Here is a 23,059-nt window from a genome sequence, read left to right on the forward strand (position 1 = left end):
ATCTTCGCACAAAATAATGTACGATACACGAGCGGTATGTTTGTTTTCATGTTCTCGGAAATTAAAAAAGCTCAACTACGTTTCGCTCTTTCAAACTTTTTCTCGACCATGAAAACGTCAACATACCGCTCTTGTAACGTATATTACTATTGTAATAAATTACGTAAACTAGTATATTATTTTGTTTTATTGAGGAATTACTTGTCAATAAGTTTATTACGCACAATATATTTAACTTTATTTCAATCGGTAATTATGTATGGAATTATAGGATGGGGTAGCTTATTTAAATCCAATTTTAATCCACTTTATTTATTACAGAAGAAAATAATTAAAATATGTCTTCATAAACCTACTGATTTCCCATCTCAAAATTTGTTTTTAGACTTTAATGTACTTAACGTAAGACAAATTTATTATATGGTATTAATAAAATTCATACGTAAAAATCGAAATAATTTTGAATTGTATTCTCACAGTTATGAAACAAAAGGTATGAATTCTTTAAGATTGTTTGTACCAAAATGCAACACTGTTACAGTATTTAATCATAGTAGTAATTTAGGTCCAAGAATATGTAACAAATTTATATTTAAATATCCTAATCTTGTGAATTCTAATAGTTCTAGTATTAAATTTAAAAAGTTATGTATGGATTTTATAAAAATTGAAAAATTGTAAATTTATATACTATAATTGCACAGTAGACATAAGACAAATTGTATTGTATAATTATTAATTTCAATTCAGGAATCCACCCCTGAGCATGAGTTCTACTCTTTCAGGGGCGAGCTAAAGTTTTTCTGTATATATTATATTTTATGTTACAATATTAGCAAAATAATAAATAAAGAAATAAATAAATAAACAACTGCCATTATACTAGGAGCGCACTCAGCTGAGCGACTTGTTTGGCCGGGATTCCGCAGTTACTTGCACAGTAATCTGTACAAATACAGTATATTCACTGCAGTTATGAGAATATTATAGATTTATTAATTTTTCCTACAGAATAACTGCTCTTGGGCCACAAGCAACACGAAGTAACTAGCTTTTTGTTGTATCTTCCTGATTCTGGAGCAAACAAGACATTTTCTCTGGATTCTTATTGTTCCTTGTCAGATTTTGAATTATTAGAGTTAGAAGAAGTACCACTGTTGGATAATTATGTTGGTTACGTATGAAGCAAGAATCTACGTTATTCTGTTATCAATATTCCATTTTACTTTAACAAGTTTCCCACGTATCTTCAATACAGTTTCTTCATAAACACTTTCAGACCATGTAGCACCAAAAACAGACTTACTCTAAGTGTTATTTTCATCTGCAGCAAAGAGAATTGCTTTAGCGAAAACTCACGCACCGTTACTGAAAGAATTCGCCATATTTCAGCAAAAAAATATGTCCAATGACCTGCAATCTACAGCTTTCATTTCCTTCTGGAAGAAACTATGCTAAAGATTTTATCCGTAGTAATGTCACGAGAGGTCTGAGATTTATCTGGGAAATCTCAGACCTCGAGTGACATTTATTAGGACTATTTCGTGAATAAAATAAAAATGTATATAATATATCCCTAAAATTCGATTACAAAATGTTAATAATTGTATATTTACTAATACTTAACCTATTCAGGCATTGTGAAGTTGAAATAGATGAATATCGATTACTGCTATAAAGAAATTCGATGTTATTATTCTGTAATGTCAACTGCGAAAAGCGAAATACAGGTTTAACAATGTTAATTACATGTACTGCACTTTTCTCTTTTTATTATAACATAAATACATTTTCATTATCTGCTGAAATCATAATTTAATTTAAAGTTTTATAATATAATTACAGTAACCTGATTAATACATTAATTAAATGAAGAATTGTTGAAAACGCAGTTATCAAATCTGAATGAAAGAGTGTAATTTTATTCAGATAGCCTACAATGGACATGGAATTAGAACATGAAGATGTAGATGTGGAAGTAGAATTTCGTACTTTATTTAGTACTTCATCGTTATATTGCACACTACACCGAGAACTAAGAACTATGTAATATGTGTAGAGACAGCTATATCTCACTGTAGTGTGTAACAGGACTAAAATTGCATCTACACAGTTCAATTTTCCATGCGCGTATACATGCAGTCTGGGAAGAATATTGAAATAATCAAGTTTAAAACATACGTTCAATCCTAGATCATATTTACATATAACTTATGATCTAGGGTTCAATTAAGATGCATGAAGATTTTATATCTACATGTGCGCCGTTTTAAACGTCGTCTTCACTGCGTAAATATATTCATATTAAATATCAATCTTGCATTCATTGCTTAAATGCGTAAAATTGAGAGAAAAGTTTAACCGTGTAGATGCATCTTAATGGATTCATGCTTATCGATTTAAGGGGAAACAGTTGGCGACACCAACTAAACAAAAGAACGACCATGCGATAAATTGATAGCGATAAATCTAGCTGCAGAAATTATCGCGATATTTGACTGTGATTGGTTGGAATTCAAAATTTCATTACACTTCATTGATCGAAAATTGAATGACGTCATATAAACGAAATAGTAATTTAAAATCCATCACTTTCTGTTGCCTTGGAAACCGCGGACCATGAATGCAACATCTACCATAATAATCACTACACTAGAGCATTGGAAGTCGACCTGGCTAAGGACATCACTGCACTATTTAACTGAAGGGTGAAAGTATGAATGTAGCAGGATAGCCGAAGTTGACGTCACAACTTGGTGCTATTTTCGTGTCTAGGTATGTAAAAAAACTGTACTAGTGAGATAACTAAGCAGAAGCTGCCTACCTGAAGTCCTGGCAGGAGGAGTCCGCACGGGAACGTCCTTCGCGGGTCCTGGCTTCATACATCATGACTGCCAGAGGCCCCTCTTGCATCTTCAGCTCTCGAGACACTCGCACGTATAGGTACGATATCACGGTCAGGGGCAACACATACCTGGAAAGACAAGAAGCGTTGCTAGGTAACACATTTTAGAACCAAAGTCTTATTCGAGTTTTACGGCAGATTTCACCAAACGTACTTAAATTTAAGTGTCTATTAAATCTTGATCGTGATTTGTAAAACTGTCCTTATCCGTAATACATGATTTTCTACTGAACGTGAAAATCTTGTAACACGAGAAATTTAAATGTTTAATGAAAGAAATCTTTTCGTGTAAAATTACAATTAAATGAATTGTATCCAGACGTTTCATAAATATTCTCCCAAAAGTTATAATAGTTCATTTATTTAATCTCACAGGATTAAGACTATGGGTATAATGCCTTCTCTTACATCTTACCGGAAAACACACATAAAGACAAAAAATATAAACACTGACAAAAATAATACATTAGGTTATACCTTTCTCTGACTGACGACACACTTTATTGAATGTCCACGATATCCCGACACACTTATTTGTTTTTATTAATAATAATAATAGTAATAATAATAATAATACTTACTTACAAATGGCTTTTAAGGAACCCGAAGGTTCATTGCCGCCCTCACATAAGCCCGCCATCGGTCCCTATCCCGTGCAAGATTAATCCAGTCTCTATCATCATATCCCACCTCCCTCAAATCCAATTTAATATTATCCTCCCATCTACGTCTCGGCCTCCCTAAAGGTCTTTTTCCCTCCGGTCTCCCAACTAACACTCTATATGCTTGTAGGGATTCGTAACAAGCTGTTTTTTACGGTGATGGGTTGTTAGCCCTTCGCCCAACCCCCAAGCTGGAGGACCACCCCTTATAGGCTGTCCACGACTGCTTATTCAATATATTCGCAGCTACCCTCCATATCTGGAGACCGTCTCCTCTATCCGCAACCTGAGGACGCGCCATGCCGTGGTGATAGGGACCCACAATACATGGTGTAATAATAATAATAATAATAATAATAATAATAATAACTGGTACATTTCTTCTGGAGAAAAAAGCGCTGGAACTCCGTGCAGAATATTTTATAGCGGACGGGGAGATGATTAGTGTTCGCTGCACGGGAATTTTGTCGTTTTTAACCTCTTTTGGTCCAACTAAGACCTTCAAGGTCTAAGCGGAATTCAAAGAAAAATCATATTAAAACATAGTTATTCACACATATTTCTATTCCATAATGAAAAATGCAACGAAAAGTTTCCGGAATGCCGTTCCAGCGCGTTCCGCCAGAAAAACATTGATAACAACTTCTATGTAGTGTTGTAAATAGATCGATGTTAACACGCTATCGAAAATTCTAAAAGAAGAAGCAGCAACTTAAGTGGCATCATAAAAAGAAACAAAGGTATGTGTCAAAAATCCCAATTTATCTATGCTGTATGTCTAATAAAAATGTCCGACCAAAGATTATCGATTTTGAAAACTCGCCTATTTAAATTAATGTAAAGTCTGCGCTTGGTGGGTTGCACAGAGTTTCTCTATACGTGGCCTTATGGTTGAAAAACTGAACTGAGCATTGTTGTAGATGTTCACGTTTCATTGGTAAAGCCTGTCTCAAAATAAAATTTACAACATCAGAGAAAAATGCGTTGTAAAGAGACTTTCTGCATGGCATAAAACTTATTTTTCAAATCCAAAATTTCGCGACGCACTCCATGGAGCTGCGCGACACCCCGGTTGGGGATCCCTGGGTTATGCAATTATTTCAAACAATATTTTGGAAAAGGACAGTTCTGTAGCAAGATGGAGATAAGAGACAGTTTCGACAAGAAGCTTATCGGATTAGAAGGGTTTTGAAGCAGAAAAATGAGTTTCAAATTATGTTTATTTGTATGATGCCTTCTAGCGCCAAAATATACAGTACTGGATTTCGCGCAGCCCGTATGCGCATGCCTGTGCGTCTGCGTATTGTTGCATATGTATTGCTAGTTGTGTAACGAACGTTGTGCTGTGTGGTTGGAATTGACAATGGGTCTCGCGACGGAGGAAAAAGTGTTCATAGTGGAGTATTATTTTCGCTCGTACGGAAATGGTTATCAAGGCGGGCCGAGTTTAAATTTAGTGGCGCAACAATATCGTGAACACTTTAATCAGCCGGCACCAATCAACACAGTTATACAGTCTATCGTTATAAAATTTCGTCGTACAGGTAGTGTATTGTGTCAACGGAAGGGACGGTCTGGTAGGCCAGTAAACAGTGTGCTAGGTCCGTATTTCATTGAGGATGATGATGGTATACATCTTACTGTTACCCAGGAACGTTATAGGAACGTGGTGGTCAGGCCATTTATTCAAGATCTAAGAAGGTTTTGTCGTGCCAGGAACATTCAGATGAATAGACAGTGGTTCCAACAAGACGGGGCGACCTTCCACACCGCTCGGCAGTCCCTGGCTATGCTGCAAGAAACCTTCCCAGGACGAATCATTTCCAGTGGGACTGAGTTCCCCTACCCATCACATTCCCCCGATCTTACACCAACTGATGCTTACGTGTGGGGAATGTTAAAGGAGAACATTTTCAACTGTAATGATCCACCCACAACTGTGCCCGCTTTGTCAGAAGATCGTCTCGTTTTTCAGGACTCTGCAGCAACCTGTGTTCCAGACTATGTTTCAAAATCTGCGTGATCGTTATGAACACTATCTACAGCGCAATGGAGCACATTTTGAACATTTACATTATCATCCCGATAACTAACAACAACAACAGTAACATTGTTCCAGTACTGTATATTTTGGCGCATACTGTAGGGGAGAGTCGGGTAGTATCGGACATCGGGTAATATCGGAGAGTACGTTTCTTTCATCTATCACCATATGGTAGTACCTGAATGACATGGTTACGTTTCTCTATGCGACATCACAGAAACGTAACCATGTCAATCAGGTACTATCATCGTGTGGTAGTCGAAAGAAACTCACTGTCCGATATTACCCGATGTCCGATACTACCCGACTCTCCCCTACTTAATGAACTCTTTACTTCATTTTTGTTTGTTTCAATTTTTTTAAACCTTCTATCACCATCGATGTTTTCTTTAGGATAAAGTCCAGTGTTTAAATGTTTTCTGCATAAGTTTTGGACAAGGTATTTGATATTCCCAAAATTGACAATAAGGTTTTAGGACACACACTACCTACTTGTAGTTTTGACGGAGGTAGTACGTGTTAGCTGATCTTTTACAGGAACTGTTTGGTACTTTACTCGAGATGTTCTCTGTGGAACGCTCTGAGAATTGTATTTCAAATACAACGACGTTGAAGCAGCACTTTGTTCGAATTTGCATAAACGTAGTGGTAAAAGCGCCGCATATTCTGCATCCATAGACTTCAACGCCTGAATGTATTTGTTTCGTGTCCGCATTACGGAGTTCTCTGCAGTGTTTTCGAATAATGACTCACTTCTCTAGTCTTTGATAATGGTAACAATTCAATCACTGGTAACTGGAAAGGAAAAGGCCAGATTTGCACAATGTTAAATGAACAACACATAACAAATACATGAAAAGAAGAGTTTGGTTACAAAATTGCTTAATGGGAAAGGGAAGTTTTCCTGTGCGTAAGAAATGGGAGAGGAAGAATTTTGCAGCAACACTCGTAAGGTTAAAAAGTGATCGAAAAATCGGAAAAAATCGAAAAATCGAAAGAGAATTGGGAGGGCAAATTTAAAAGGTACGCAAAACGCGTCCTTGCAAGGGGTGGGGGCTGTACAAAACTAAGTATGTGAGCTCCAAGACTGTTGGCCATTAGTCTCACTCCGGGTTACGCTGCTCCACTTAAAGAGCTCTAGAAAATTTTGAAGGGGAAGCCGAAATTGGACGTAACCTCTTAGGTACTACATACGCGAGGGGGACTGAGATTTGATCAAGTGATCACGCAACGGGGCGAGGAGGAGATGGCTGGTGTTTGCCGTTAGGATGGCGAGACGCTGTCATCTGTTGTTCGATGACAAAGCATGTGAAGGCCGTCGGAAGAAGCGCCGTGAAATCTAAATCTGCAATTTGAGAGGTCCCTGTCCTTTCAAATTGCGACTATTTGATTGACCGCGTATATTTAAAAGACAATTTATAGGTTCTGAACTAAGGCATACGTCGTTTATATTAAGGGGAATATATATGGGGAAGGGCATATAGGTCCGTGGCCCATTTCTTATAGGGCTCATCCTGACATTTGCCTTACGCCTTAGGAAAACCACGGTATACCTTAGGCAGAATGAGTTGTCTCATATATAAGAGACTAGCCAATTTGGCTATTATGTAGGAGGTGATTGTTGTCATGAGCCTTGTTGAATCGTCTCAATTTTGAGACCAGCCATTTGGCTATATGATGGCTAAATTACGAAGAGGGGAAGAGATGTAATTGTTAATTAATTTAGAGTAATTAGGGAGATTCATGGGAATATGAGTGCAGGTCCGTGGCCCATTTCTTTTAGGCCTCATCCCGACATTTGTCTTAGCGCCTTAGGAAAACCACGGGAAAACCTTAGGCAGGATGAGTTGTCTCAATATCAGAGACTAGCCAGTTGGCTCTTAGGTTGAATGACTCTATGAATCGATGGATATATACTAGCCAATTGGCTCTATGATAGTTCCATCGATCAACAAAAGTAGATATTGTTAGGGAGGGATTTTGTTTAGCCCAGTTAAGACAAGGTCATTTTAAAGCGGTTGCATTATCCAAGGAGTCTCATGGAGTTGAGTCAGTGATTACCAAAACCTGGGAGTAACGCCAGCCTCTCTGTCCTCCTGTCTCAATAGTATAGCTAATGGACCTGTCTGGTGTCTACGCCGTAACCTAGGATCATACTGGCCGAGGTCAGATATGAGCAACACTCGTATTTCACAGTGAAGATATTATAGAAAACAGATGGGTTTGACAAAAATTATCACCATGCATGTCTACCAACACTAACATAACCACATGAAAACTATTTTTTTATTCCATTTGTGGAAAAGACGATTTTGCAAATCACCTGCTCTATTCTATCACTTCTGATACAAATGAATGGTTTGCGGGAAAAGCGATGAATGTCACAGTTTTATTAAGGTTGATGTCATTATCGAATTCAATGGATCACTACGAAATATAGTGTTGTTCTAATGAAAACTGGTAAAAAGGAGAATTACCACCATGAATACAGTAATCTTTTCCTTTATTGTCTACAGAAACAGCAATACATCTTGCACTTATAGACTAATTTAGATCATTATTTCATCCTTAACAGAAATGTGACATTCATCGTTTTTCCCGCAAACCCTTCAATTTTACAGTTATTTTATTTTGTCTTTCCAAATAGATCGGACTACATAAATTATGATACACTATTATGTAATAACAGCTATATAAATTACTCTCAGTTACCCTTTCTAATTCACTGCGGACTAAAGCAAGGAGATGCACTATCACCTTTACTTTTTAACTTTGCTCTAGAGTATGCCATTAGGAAAGTCCAGGATAACAGAGAGGGTTTGGAATTGAACGGGTTTCATCAGCTTGTTGGTTTTGCGGATGATGTGAATATATGTTAGGAGAAAATCCACAAATAAAGAAAACACGGGAATTTTTCTTGAAGCAGTATGAGATAGGTTTTGAAGTAAATACCGAAAAAAAAACAAAGTATATGGTTATGTCTCGTGACCAGAATTTAGTACGAAATGGAAATATAAAAACTTGAAATTTATCACTTGAGAAGGTGGAAAAATTTAAATACCTTGGAGCAATAGTACCGGTAACAAAAATAATGACAGTTCATAGGAAATTAAACCCAGAATAAATATGGGAAATCCTTTTTATTATTCGGTTGAAAAGCTTTTGTCATCCAGTATGTTTTCAAAAAACAGAAAGTTAGAGTTTATACGAGTAAAAATGGTTGTGAAACTTGGACTCTCACACTATTTGATCCATCAACAAGTGTAATAAATTTATCATTAAGTTGAATTAGTACTATATTAGGATTATTTATTATTCCAATAAGATTGTGATTAATTCCATCATGACATTATATTTTATGAAATAAATTATTAACCAATCTAAATACAGAATTTTTAGAGAAGAACACAGATTAAGGCTGTTCGAGAATAAGGTGCTCAGGAAAATATTTGGAGCTAAGAGGGATGAATTTACAGGAGAACGGAGAAAGTTACACAACACATAAATGCACGCATTGTATTCTTCACCTGACATAATTATGAATATTAAATCCAGATGTTTGAGATGGACAGGGCATGTAGTACGTATGGTTGAATCTAGAAATGTATATACTGGGTGTTCATTTCAAAGTGTGTCATGACGTCACTGTTGTGAGTCAGCGATTTGAAGCGAATTTCAGCTTTTATGTCAGAGAAGTTGCCTATTAATCAAGGCGTTCAATCTGAACTTGAGAACGTGTACGGTATAACTTGAACGTCGTAGCAACAGATGGCGGTCTGTACGGTCTGTGTGCTACCATAACCTCTTTCGAACTGTGTTTTGCGCGGCCAAGTCGTACGCAGGGTATTTGTTATCATCGGTTGCGTACCACAACATTCCACAATACAAATCAAATGCTCCGTGTCCGTGTTGACCGTCGAAGTTAATGTCAACAAATACATAAGAAATCGTCTTAACCCATATCCCGACAGTAAGAAAAAAAACTCACCTCAGTACGTGTTTCCAAACAGTTCACATTCCTGCCACTACCGGCGTTACCGTACATATCAGTAAGTACTCTTCAGAATGAACGCCGTACTTGCTAGGCAACTTCTCTGACACATAGGTAATACACCTCTGCTGAAGTGTAGGAAGATTGAATTCTCTAGGCTCATCGACTAGCCATAGGACGACATACAGCGAACCATGACACACTTTGAACTGAACACCCAGTAGAGTGTTTGTTGGAATACCTGAGGGAAAAAGACCTTTGGGGAGGCCAAGACGTAGGTGGGAGGATAATATTAATAAAATATGGATTTGAGGGAGGTGAGGTATGATGATAGGGACTGGATTAATCTTGCATAGGATAGGGACGGATGGCTGGCTTATGTGAGGGCGGCGATGAATCTCCGGTTCTTTAAAAGCCATTTGTAAGTAAATAAGTAAATATGTACTTCCTTTGCCACTATCAAATTCAATTCGCTCTTAATATATGGGCCGTATACAGAATCCAGTAGCAAGCAAAGCTGCTAGCGTAGCATACATCACATTACTGTTTCTTGTAGGGATTAATTCCACGCCTTCTACTCCCGCCGCCGTGAGGAAATAGCGTTGCTTTCAACGGAAACGAGTGAAGTCAAGAACCCAGCGTGACGCCTGGGCTACAGACTACTTGCTCGACACAACATCCAGCACGTTTCACATTTCACGTTACTGTGCGAGATGTCGCACAAATCAGTCCTCTATTTATCACGCAATGCGAGTTAGTGCGAACTTTGTCGCAAGTTGTAACATTTCCGCTTGTAAACACAACGGAATTGGGTTCAAGTCCCGGCAGTGGAACGTAGATGTGCGTCCTTTCATATATGACTATCTGGTCCTTCTTTTGTCAGTGTTGTGTATTGTTTCACAGCATTGTTTTGATACTGAACAGAGAGCTACAATTCTCTATATACCGAGAAACTTTTTGCAACTTGCTGTGATAAATAATTTCTCTTTGGCTCTAGCTAGGAAAGCACATAAAAATATTAATAATGGTAACAAAATGTACAACGGTGCGATACGATATATGATATGATATTGTTTATTGTTAATAAAATAACATTGACAAAAATACAATCTTAGTTCTTTCCTGAAGGAGTAAAAAAGTCGTGCTCAGGAAGATATCTAAACACAAAGGTAAACACAAAGATAATTTTTTGACACAAACTGGGTCAAGAAAAAAAAATTTACAGGAATAAATTAAATTTAAAAATACAATTTAAATTTTAACAATTTAAGTCATACAAATACATATACATATTAAATCAATATATATTCTTCAAAAATTAAATTCCTAACGGTATTTTTTAAATTTCTGATACTAAAATTTTCCAAATTTGGGTATTTATCAATTATTTTATTGTATAACCTTGGACCAAAGTAGGTACCATGGCTCATATGGATATGATGTGATATATGATACGATATGATATGATACGATACGATGCGATACGATACGATACGATATGATATGATATATGATATGATATGCTATGACAGTGGTCTTCAGCACTCGCTGAAATTTGCAAAGGGTAAGCGGAGCCGTCCCGTGTGCCCCGTCGTACAACAGGAAGAGGTAGAGAGCATATCCGCTAGGAGCTACGAGTGCACCATGGTCCACTGTGTTCTCCGCGGGTAAGAAACGCTAGCTCCAGGATGCTCTGTGCTGACGACCGCTGTGATATGATATGATATGATATGATATGATATGATATGATATGATATGATATGATATGATATGATATGATATGATATGATATATTTATTTATTATTTATTTTATTTTTATTTTGTATTTTCCATTTATATCTACATCTGTGTCTTTTGTTTAGGTAGTATCTATTTGTTTTTGTTTTTTTCATTTTTCATTTTTAATTTGTAATTACACTTGTATCTTGCATGTGTTTCTGTTTTATCTCTTTATTCATGTTATATGCAATTCTGTGTTTTTTTAATCTGTACTGTCTATTGTAATTGGGGCTTTGGCCTGTTATGGACATAAATAAATAAATATGATATGATATATGATATGATATGATATGATATGATATGATATGATATGATATGATATGATATATGATATGATATGATATGATATGATATGATATGATATGATATGATATGATATATGATATGATATGATATATTTATTTATTATTTATTTTATTTTTATTTTGTATTTTCCATTTATATCTACATCTGTGTCTTTTGTTTAGGTAGTATCTATTTGTTTTTTTTTTTTTTTTTCATTTTTAATTTTTAATTTGTAATTACACTTGTATCTTGCATTTGTTTCTGTTTTATCTCTTTTTTCATGTTATATGCAATTCTGTGTTTTTTTAAATCTGTACTGTCTACTGTAATTGGGGCTTTGGCCTGTTATGGACATAAATAAATAAATATGATATGATATGATATATGATATGATATGATATGATATGATATGATATGATATGATATGATATGATATGATATGATATGATATGATATGATATATGATATGATATAATTTAATATAATGTAATGGAGTATAATGAAATGAAATAGAATATAATATAACATAAGATAATTCAATTTGATTTAATTTAATGTAATACTGTATATTACAATGAAGAGTAAAACAAAGCTGCTAAGTGTGTCAATATTAAACATTCGACTGACGAGTCACTTGTGAACTTATGTTGTTTTGCAAATATCACCCAACAGAAACTATCATTTCATCATTTGCTAATAGCCTGTGTATCTTAAAGATATTGAAACAATGAAATGACAATATTCCTGCTATATTATTAATAAATTAAATATTTTATTCTTGCCACTTACGTCCAAATACATAAACTGCAACACTAATACACAGTGGTTTAGATATACCGACGTATTTTAATATAGGATAAAATAATATATTCATTGCTCAGAATCAATAACTAGACACTTAGCGCCATCCAATTATCACACCCCTGCGTGTATTTCCGCACAACGAAGAGCTTCAGCCTGTCTGCTGCAGTGCCAGAGTACAATGATGATAAATATGGCGACTGGCGCCCTGTGCGTCAGACTCCGGCCATTAATTCTGATCTCATCTTTCCGTCGCGAGAGTGACCGAGATCCACTGTAGTTTAACTCCAGGTAATTTACTTCACTGTATGTGTATCACCATGGAGGATAGAAGAACACACGTATTTCATATATTTCCGTTACCAATATAAATAATATGCCTGCAATATTATATAACATCATTTCATCATAATACAATACAGGGTGTAACAAAAAGTACAAGTCAAACTTTGAAGAAACATTCCTCACACTTGACGAATGAAGACGTGTTATATAAATATAAGTCCGAAAAGACTTCATTTCCATAACAAAGTTACTTAATTAAATACTCTGTTTATATTGTACGGGTGCATCAAGTATTTTATTTTTGTTTGGAACGCCGTCTAATATGTACATAGTACCCACACAGTGCCGATCTCAAAGCACAAAACAATTTTCCTGTCCTTGTCCTTTATTTCTGTTAGGTCTCTTTGTGTAAATAATTTGTTTACTTTATATGGACTTCACAGTGGGTGAAGAAACAATAATGCTGGAACTGATCACGAAGAGAAAAAGAAATTGGCTGGGTCACTGACTGAAAAGAAAGTGTCTACTGAAGGATGTAACGGAGTGAATTGTGAACGGGAGTAAAGTTTGAGGCTGAAGAAGATATCATATGGTAGATAACATTAAGATACATGGATTATATGCAGATACTAAGAGGAAGGCGGAAAATAGGAAAGACTGGAGAATGCTGGGTGTGCAGTGAAAGACCTACCCACTGGCAGATGACTATAAAAGAATGAATGTGAAATCTACATAAAATATGAAATTTAACCTCCTTGGATAAAATTATTCTTTCCTGTTCTCGTCATCGTCAATGTGGCTACATTCCTTCTGCAAAACTCTGAAGTGTCATACTATAATTAGTTTTTAATTCCTGCACTAATTGTCGCGCTGTTGACAAATAGCTTCAAGCTTTTATCCAGAAAGTTATGCATGGCAGCACATGGAATTCGCAATTTGCATGGACTTCCAAGGCATTTGTGTAAACGATTCTTGAATTCGCTACACACTGTCATTATTCAGAAATTTCGTTATCATTCTCTTGTCACATTTGTCTTGTCATATGTATGATTTCGTTGTCCGGAATCCTAGATTTTGTTCGGAAGAGCGAGTCTACACAACGCGAATATACCTGTATAGTAGCCTTCAATCAATTTTATTCAATAAATAAATCTATGATGTCAACACTGTAACTTTGTAAGCTACAATTTTATTCAATAGATAAACCTATGATGTCAACACTGTAACTTAGTAAGCTACAATTTTATTCAATAGATAAACCTATGATGTCAACACTGTAACTTTGTAAGCTACAAATTTATTCAATAAATAAACCTGTGATGTCAACACTGTAACTTTGTAAGCTACAATTTTATTCAATAAATAAACCGGTGATGTCAACACTGTAACTTTGTAAGCTACAATTTTATTCAATAAATAAACCTATGATGTCAACACTGTAACTTTGTAAGCTACAATTTTATTCAATAAATAAACCTATGATGTCAACACTGTAACCTTGTAAGCTACAATTTTATTCAATAAATAAACCTATGATGTCAACACTGTAACTTTGTAAGCTACAATTTTATTCAATAAATAAACCTATGATGTCAACACTGTAACTTAGTAAGCTACAATTTTATTCAATAAATAAATCTATGATGTCAACATTGTAACTTTGTAAGCTACAAATTTATTCAATAAATAAATCTATGATGTCAACACTGTAACTTTGTAAGCTACAATTTTATTCAATAAATAAACCTATGATGTCAACACTGTAACTTTGTAAGCTACAATTTTATTCAATAAATAAATCTATGATGTCAACACTGTAACTTTTTAAGCTACAATTTTATTCAATAAATAAATCTATGATGTAAACACTGTAACTTTTTAAGCTACAAATTTATTCAATAAATAAATCTATGATGTCAACACTGTAACTTTGTAAGCTACAATTTTATTCAATAAATAAATCTATGATGTAAACACTGTAACTTTGTACGCTACAATTTTATTCAATAAATAAATCTATGATGTAAACACTGTAACTTTCTAAGCTACAATTTTATTCAATAAATAAACCTATGATGTCAACACTGTAACTTTGTAAGCTACGATTTTATTCAATAAATAAATCTATGATGTCAACACTGTAACTTTGTAAGCTACAATTTTATTCAATAAATAAATATATGATGTAAACACTGTAACTTTTTAAGCTACAAATTTATTCAATAAATAAACCTATGATGTCAACACTGTAACTTTGTAAGCTACAATTTTATTCAATAAATAAATCTATGATGTCAACACTGTAACTTTGTAAGCTACAATTTTATTCAATAAATAAATCTATGATGTCAACACTGTAACTTTGTAAGCTACAATTTTATTCAATAAATAAACCTATGATGTCAACACTGTAACTTTGTAAGCTACAATTTTATTCAATAAATAAACCTATAATGTCAACACTGTAACTTTGTAAGGTACAATTTTATTCAATAAATAAATCTATGAAGTAAACATTGTAACTTTGTAAGCTTATCTTCTTTTCCTCTCTCAAAATGATAGCCCAAGTTTCACAACCATACAGTACAATCGGTAATATAACTGTTTCATAAATTCTAGCTTTCAGCTTTTTTGAGAGCAGACTGGAAGGTAAAAGCTTCTCAAGTGAATAATAACAGGCATTTCCCATATTTATTCTGCGTGTACTTTCCTCCCGAGTGTCATTTCAATTTGTTACTGTGGCTGCAAGATATTTGAATTTTTTCACCTCTTCAAAAGATAAATTTCCAATTATTCCTAATGCCATATTCTAGGGCAAAGTTAAAAAGTAAAGCTGATAGTGCAACTCCTTGCTTTAACCCGCAGTGAATTGGAAAAGCATCCGACAGAAACTGGCCTATACGTATTCTGCTGTACGTATTACTGAGACACATTTTAATTAATTGAACTAGTTCCTTAAGAATACCAAATTCAATAAGAATATTATATAAAAATTCTCTCTTAACCGAGTCATATGCCTTTTTGAAATCAATGAACATCCTTTGTTACCTAGACAAAATTATCTTTGGATATTTCTCAATATAGGTCTCACGTACAGAAAACATTACATGCGATTGTGATACATCCTTCTAGAGATTCATGGAATTTTACAGAGTTACATTTCATTCAAGATGAAGGCCCTATTATATACATAGGCCTATATATAGTACTGTAGTGAAATATGGTCCTAGACACATCCATGTCACCTTTAACGCCTAGATGACATCCAGAGGGCGGTCTGTAGAGCTATCAGAGGGGCGGACTATTACAATCTCAGTACCCAACTACACGAAGCTCTTGATATAATGGAATTCACCGTCAAAACTTGCTAACCTCACTAATTACTCATCCCAACTCACTATTAAATACTCAAACCACCCAATATAATATGAACAATCTCCTCCTAGATCATCTTATCCTACTCTCTCATTCAATCTTGTTACCATGCCAACACTGTCACCTTGTCTTGTCTATTACTAGTAAATGCCTATCAAGCAACATCAATTACCCAACTCATCCTATGCCGCTCCAAAGTCTCTTTATATGGCACAGTGTCTCAAATGAGCAGGTACTTGATCACTTGCTGTTAATAAATAAATATCTTCATAACATTATAATTGAAGGGTTTTTTAAAAAAATAGCCATAGTCCAGAAAATGAAAATTTGAGATAGTAATCATGTGGTGAGCATATTGTAGCGGCCATTTACTGAATTAGTTATCAGTGGAAAAAATCACCATAGTGCTATGTTATAGGAGTGGAAATTTTCAGTGGTTTTCATAAATTAACCATAGTCCAAAAATTTTCTTTTCTGGAAACAGCCATTGTCCAGGACGATGGTAGCATTTACAAATATTCATATCATTTCTTCGGTCGTACTTACCCATTAAGAGTTCTACGAAATGTTTATTTGGCCATTTTTCAGTCTATCATTCAATATGGTATTATTGTTTGGGGTGGAAGTACAAAAATTAATCTTAGTCCGTTAAATTTACTACAAAAACGAATAATTAAAATTTGTTTCAACAAACGTTTCGATTACCCAACTAAATTAATTTATTCTGAATTTAATGTATTTAATACTGAACAAATTTATAAATATACCCTGTTAAAATTTTATCATAAAAATCGTAATAAGTTTATATTACAGGCACATAATCGTGACACAAGACGAAATAATAATTCAAGATTAGTAGAACCTAAATGTTTCACATCTGCTGGTCTAAAGCATAGCATTAAATTTGGCCCTCGTTTGTATAATTCTTTAGCTAAATTACACCCAGAACTTCTAACATGTAACCCACTAAAATATAACAAGAAAATTAGAAACGTGTTAATGTCTTCAATTTGATTAAACAAATTTATAGCCTATGTATATGAATTAATCAGCCTATATTATATTTGCATTCTATAATTTTGGAATTTATATTTTTTTATATATAAATTGTCCTACTTTATTCACGTACGATATTATTCTTCTCTATGTTAATATTATATTATATAAATTCATTGCCGCTGTTATTTTAATTTTTATTTCCTATTTTATTTTAGTTCATTTTCTATATTCCTCTTATATCAATACAGGTCTATTATGTTATATAATTTCACTGTAGCTGTAGTTTTAATTTTAGTTCCTATTTTATTTATTTATTGTATATTCTCTTATATGCTTATTAATAATTAGACTTCGTGGAATTGCCACGAGAATCGCAAAGTTTACTGCGCACGCGGTATAGACTGTATGAGAAGGGGACGTGCAAAGGATGGAGTATGCCTCTGATGTAAACACTGAGCAGTATACTGCGGTTACAATAAAACCTGTATCCTGCATTCAAGAAATATAATGAATGATCATTGAAGTAGGAAACGTCTAAACATGTAAATACACAATTATTTTATAGTGAGATATATTAACTCTTAAAATTTAATGTAAGATACTCACAATATCCTTGAATATGTGCATTGCAGTGAAGAGTTACGTACATTTTGAGCGCCTGCAAAGTAACCTCCTCCGATGGTCACTTAAACAGTTTTTATATTGGGAAAATGTACGTTCAACATCACACAATGTAATAGGTACATATTTGAAGAACGGAAAGGCACTACTTTTTAGTACACCAACTTCAGATGTCTTGTCGTGACCTGATGGTACATCATTTATAGTATGAATTTGTGAATAGGCAGAATTTTTAGCAATAATGTTTCTCAACTTACATGTCATTTTTTCTGAAATTAGTGAATTGTTATTATGGATAACGGTTTGTAATACTTTACCCACTATATTAAGGGCTTCTAAGAGTTGTAGTTTAGACGATTCTCAAAGGGTGATGCTTTTGGACACGATTTTAAAATCAGAATCAATGAACAGAATATCTTCCAATAGCTGTTCAGAAGGCAATGATTTTGCAGCTGCAACAGCGGAACTGTCTGTGCTATCCAATGCATCAATTACCTCCATTATTTTGCCGTAATTTTCTGCATAATAATCAACAACATCCAACCACGTTCCCCAACGGGTCAAGACTGGCTGCAGGGGTAAGGGTATTCCAGGGGCAATTATTTGGAACAACAACACTCTCATTGTAGTATGTTTGATTGAATTCTTGTCTGCACTGAACAAATGTTAAGCTTTGACTATTCCAACCACAATAATGCAAAACCAAGTGCTTACATAGGTATACATTAGCTGTAGCCGCTCTATCTATGTGGACCGGTCACAACTCTTAACATGAACAGCTTATACTACGAGACCGGGAGGTCGCCCACCTCCTCTATACTACCGTATATCGGCAACCTGATTGCATGCTGCGTGTGGCAATTCAACGAAGGCTATTAATAATATATCTGAACTGCGACCAAACACGAGCGCTGCTCATCCGGTCCTCAAATTTTGTTAATATTACTGTATCTCCTTTTTTATATTGATTGTATTATTTTATTTCTATTTGTATAGTTGTAATTATATTCTATATTCTGTATATTTAAATTTAAATAAATAGTAAATAAATAAATACCTAAAAATATTAAATTTGTCCATATAATTTTAAACTAATATAGATTGGAAGTACTGCTTCTTATGTACGCGGCAAAAGCCACCTCAGAGAGAAACACTTTGTCACGTGAACTGTTGTATTAGTTATGGAGTCATCTTTAGGTACAGAAGTAACCCCATTAAAGAAACGCAAGCAATGAAAAGAGAAGAAACAGGATGCATTAAAGAAAAAGAAGATTAAAGAAGAGTCACACTTCAGCCACAATAGAGTATTTTTTCTTAAAACACACTTTGTCCGCAGTTGCCTGCATTTATATATGTATTTATATGAGGCAATTTAAGTTAGAAATGTACTTCAGTTTTCCAAAATTTCTACAACACCTTAAGAAATGGCATAGTGAATTGCATACTTGAAGTGTCAACAATACCCATGCCAGATAGTTTTTTGTTTTCGACTATGGTTGTTTTTCTAAAAATCCTTTCATATCCATGTGAACGTGTCTCAGCCAATGAAAACGCTTACTAACGAACGCTAATATAAATATATAGGAAAACAATGCACCTGTCGACAGGTGATCGCACCTACACGAAGTTCTACGTAAAGATATGCAGCATAGTTGAGTTACGCACTTGTTAATTATTTTTCGGGACTTTGGAACTCTGATACAACATGCAAAAAAAATTGTGATATTGGTTTAGACTTGTAACCTTAATAGGGTTTAGGAAGGTAAAATACCTTCACTACAGAAATTAAATTCATCGCATAGTTTTTCTATGCTTTTCCCTCTTCTTTTTATATCCTGGAATCAGTCACCGCCCGGACGGAGAAACGCAGACCGCTCAAGAAATGTACGAAGAGACGGAATAAGGAGATAATGCGAACAAGAAACTCGCAAGACGACGAAAGACCGAGGTCAATGAAAACGGGGATTACGAGAGAACCTCCGATAGTGGAAGGCTTTGTAGGCTAAACTTAAATAACATTCCACAGTGGTACTAGAGCTTTAACTAAATCCACAAACAATTTCAGTTCTTTGATCGAAAAGTTTGTATATCATTTTAATAATTTTCCATACCCTTCAGCCATTTTATGCTGCAGTAACGCACACAAATAATATCGATCGCCTTTTTTCATACATATCAATACTACAGGGTGGCCATAAAGACACATAGGGAAGAAAAGATGAAAGGAATGGATGACGAGTAGAAACAGAAGCTGAGAAGAAAGATGAGCCAACGAAGAGAAAAGGACGAGCAAAAGAAGAAAAGAGGGAAAATGAAAGATTATAAATAAATAAGATGAGAAGAAAGAAGCAAAAAAAATGACATGAAGGAGAGAAAAAAGATAAGTCAGAGAAGAAAAGAAAGTAGAAAAAATGTGAAGTAGGAGGAAGAAGGAAGAGAAGCAGAGGAAGAAGAGAAAGGATAAAGGAAAGGAAGGTGAGAAAAAAGGAAAGAAAGGTTGAAGAAGCAAAGCGAAATATGTAGTGAAAAAGATGAGGAAAAGGGGCCAATGAAAAGAAAGTGCGGTTGAAAAGAAAATGAAAAGGATGGGAATAAAATGAGGGAGAATAGAAGGGAACGGAAAGAGAAATGAAGAGGATATGAAAAAGAAAGGAAGAAGAGAAAGTTCAAAAGGAAAAGGAAATTCAATTCAATTTATTTGGCCATTAGACATACAGTTGAAAAACATATAAACACATTTTTATAAAACACTACTAAAGAAACAGTAAAATTTAAATAATACAATGAAAACATGAAATAATTTGAAACTTTTAAATTAAAGAAAACTAACTAAATTGCAATTAAACTTATTTATTAAAATAAAATTTCATACAAATTTGTGTTGAAAAACTCAGCAACAGAATAAAAAGGATTATTTGATAACCAATTGTAAAATCTAGTTTTGAAACTATTGACTGGTAATTTATAATATTGACTTGGGAGCTTATTATATAATTTCATCCCCATAATTAAAAAGTTTGTGTTGCTCTTGTGTAATCTACAATATGGAATATTAATTTGTTCACTATTTCTAATTTCATGATCATGTATATTGGCCACTAATGAGTAATCGTCGATATTTTGTCGAGTGTAAAGTACTAGATCATATATATATATATATATATGATCTAGTACTTTATACAAATTTATGATTGTTAATATCCGTGATTGTCTGAAAAGTGGCCGACAATGTTCCAGATAGTTTGATTTACATAAAATTCGAATGGCTTTCTTTTGTAAAATCAAGACGCTTCCAATTTTGGTTCCATTTCCCCAGAAAATTAGGGCATATCGGATTATCGACTGAAAGAAAGAAAAGTAGGCACATCTTAAATAATTTTGAGAAACGCAAGTCGTTAATTTCTTTAACAAATATAAAACTCTTGATAGTTTTGTGCATATGTATTCGATGTGCTTATCCCATGTTATACTGGAGTCTGAATGGGAATAGAATATTAAGGAAAGAAAAGATAAAGAAAAAGAGGGCTAAAGAAGAATAGAAAGGAAGAACAAGAATTTAAGAGGAAAGGGAGGAGAAAAGGAAGACAAGGTGAGAAAAAATAAAGGGAAGAAAGACAAAGATGAAGAGAATATGAAAAGTGGAGGAAAAGTGAGGAAGACAAATGTGTTAAGACTTTATGGACACCCTGTATGATATGATATGATATGATATGATATGATATGATATGATATGATATGATATGATATGATATGATATGATATATATTTCTTCACAGCACTTCTTTACATGTAATGGTGTACCTCACATTTCTGTATCCGGTGCCACCATTAACACATTATTACAATAACACATTATTTGCAGTACACGTCTACACACATACTCCCAATTTCGCTATGTACCTTTTTTGTTACTTGGTCAATCTCCCCTTCAGTATTTCCCTACATTTCATTTGCTATTCTCTATTTGTTCATTAATCCTAATATATCTAATATTATATACTCCTTCCACACCCCCCTTTTCCTCTGACTACTATTCACTAAAATCTCAATTTCAATTTTTCTCCATAAATTATCATATTGAATTATTTGCATATTTGTTGTTTGACCTTATATTCATTTACTATTCCAACATTCAAATGTTAGTACTAATTTTATGCTGTCACATGTTCATTTCTCTAAACCCTTTCTCACTATTTTCACTCTATTCTATTTGCGCTCACTTTCACTTTCTCACTATTCTGCTTACACCTAATCAATTGTCACTATTCTCACTTCCTATAAATACTTATATTTTATTTTACACATCTGCTTATACACTTTCTCTCTCCCCTATACTTCACGACCTTTTCCAGTTTCACTTTACTTGCACTTTTTGATCACAACCCCACTTTTTTTTTACACATATCAAATATCTCTGCTAAATCCTCAACTGTCGCAAATTCTGACCTTTCTTTACTGTTCGTCTCTGCCTACACCCTGTATGAACAGAAATACATTACCGTTTAACTTAAACGTAACACCATAACAACAAACTATACAGTTGAATCCTTAGTTCAGTATGTCTTAATCGTTAGTTGAATCACGTTTGTAACACCGATCCCTAGTCTGAAGATATTCCATTTCCTGAGCCTTGTCTGAATATCTTTCACATGGACCTCTAGTAATAGAATCTATCTATATGAGTAGTCATGCTTTAATGTTGGAAACTATACCGTTATCCGGATATCATTGACAAATTTATGAAATTTTTGTGTTCTCCTTTTTAATGTTCAGGACGAAAAGGGACGGGGGTAATAATTTTGCCTTTTACCAACAGGATCCTGTTTTAGCACATAAAGCCGAAAGGCTGGTTCACAATAAACCGAGAACGAGAACCAGAATGAAAACGAGAAGCAGAGGACGTGAATATGAAAATTTTTGATTCATAATAAACCGAGAATGTAGACGACTATGCATATCGATATGCATGTCAATAACGATATGTAAAGTCGATATTACGCATTCTGATGTTATTTGTGTATAATTAACCAATGGCGTTCTCTGATGAGTACAAGGCAGCCAACATAAACACAGGTTAACCAACTTCGAAATTTCAACTGAAACATTTCATTAGGTACGGTACTATAAATATGCCCATGCATCTTTATTATCACAACCTATTTTAAGTCTACCATAACGTAAAATAATTAGAGAAGAAACATTTGTAATAGAACAAAAATGAACACAACAGTAGATATTGAATTGAAGCATGAATATGTAGTGTGTAATACAACCAATACAGTAATAAAATATGATTCACTTACGATCGGTG

At 34.3% G+C, this 23,059-nt stretch overlaps 1 protein-coding gene across 1 annotated transcript in view; it reads right to left on the bottom strand.

Annotated features, from left to right (window-relative positions):
- LOC138704630 (prolactin-releasing peptide receptor) overlaps positions 1-23,059 on the bottom strand; it is a 751,251-nt gene that overhangs the window by 79,397 nt on the left and 648,795 nt on the right. Inside the window, exon 4 of the mRNA XM_069832712.1 lies at positions 2,825-2,974. Within this exon, the coding sequence (XP_069688813.1) occupies positions 2,825-2,974 (150 nt within the window). The remainder of the gene's footprint in view (positions 1-2,824; positions 2,975-23,059) is intronic.

Source organism: Periplaneta americana, chromosome 8 (genome assembly GCF_040183065.1).
Source record: "Periplaneta americana isolate PAMFEO1 chromosome 8, P.americana_PAMFEO1_priV1, whole genome shotgun sequence".
NCBI classification, from domain to species: Eukaryota; Metazoa; Arthropoda; class Insecta; order Blattodea; family Blattidae; genus Periplaneta; species Periplaneta americana.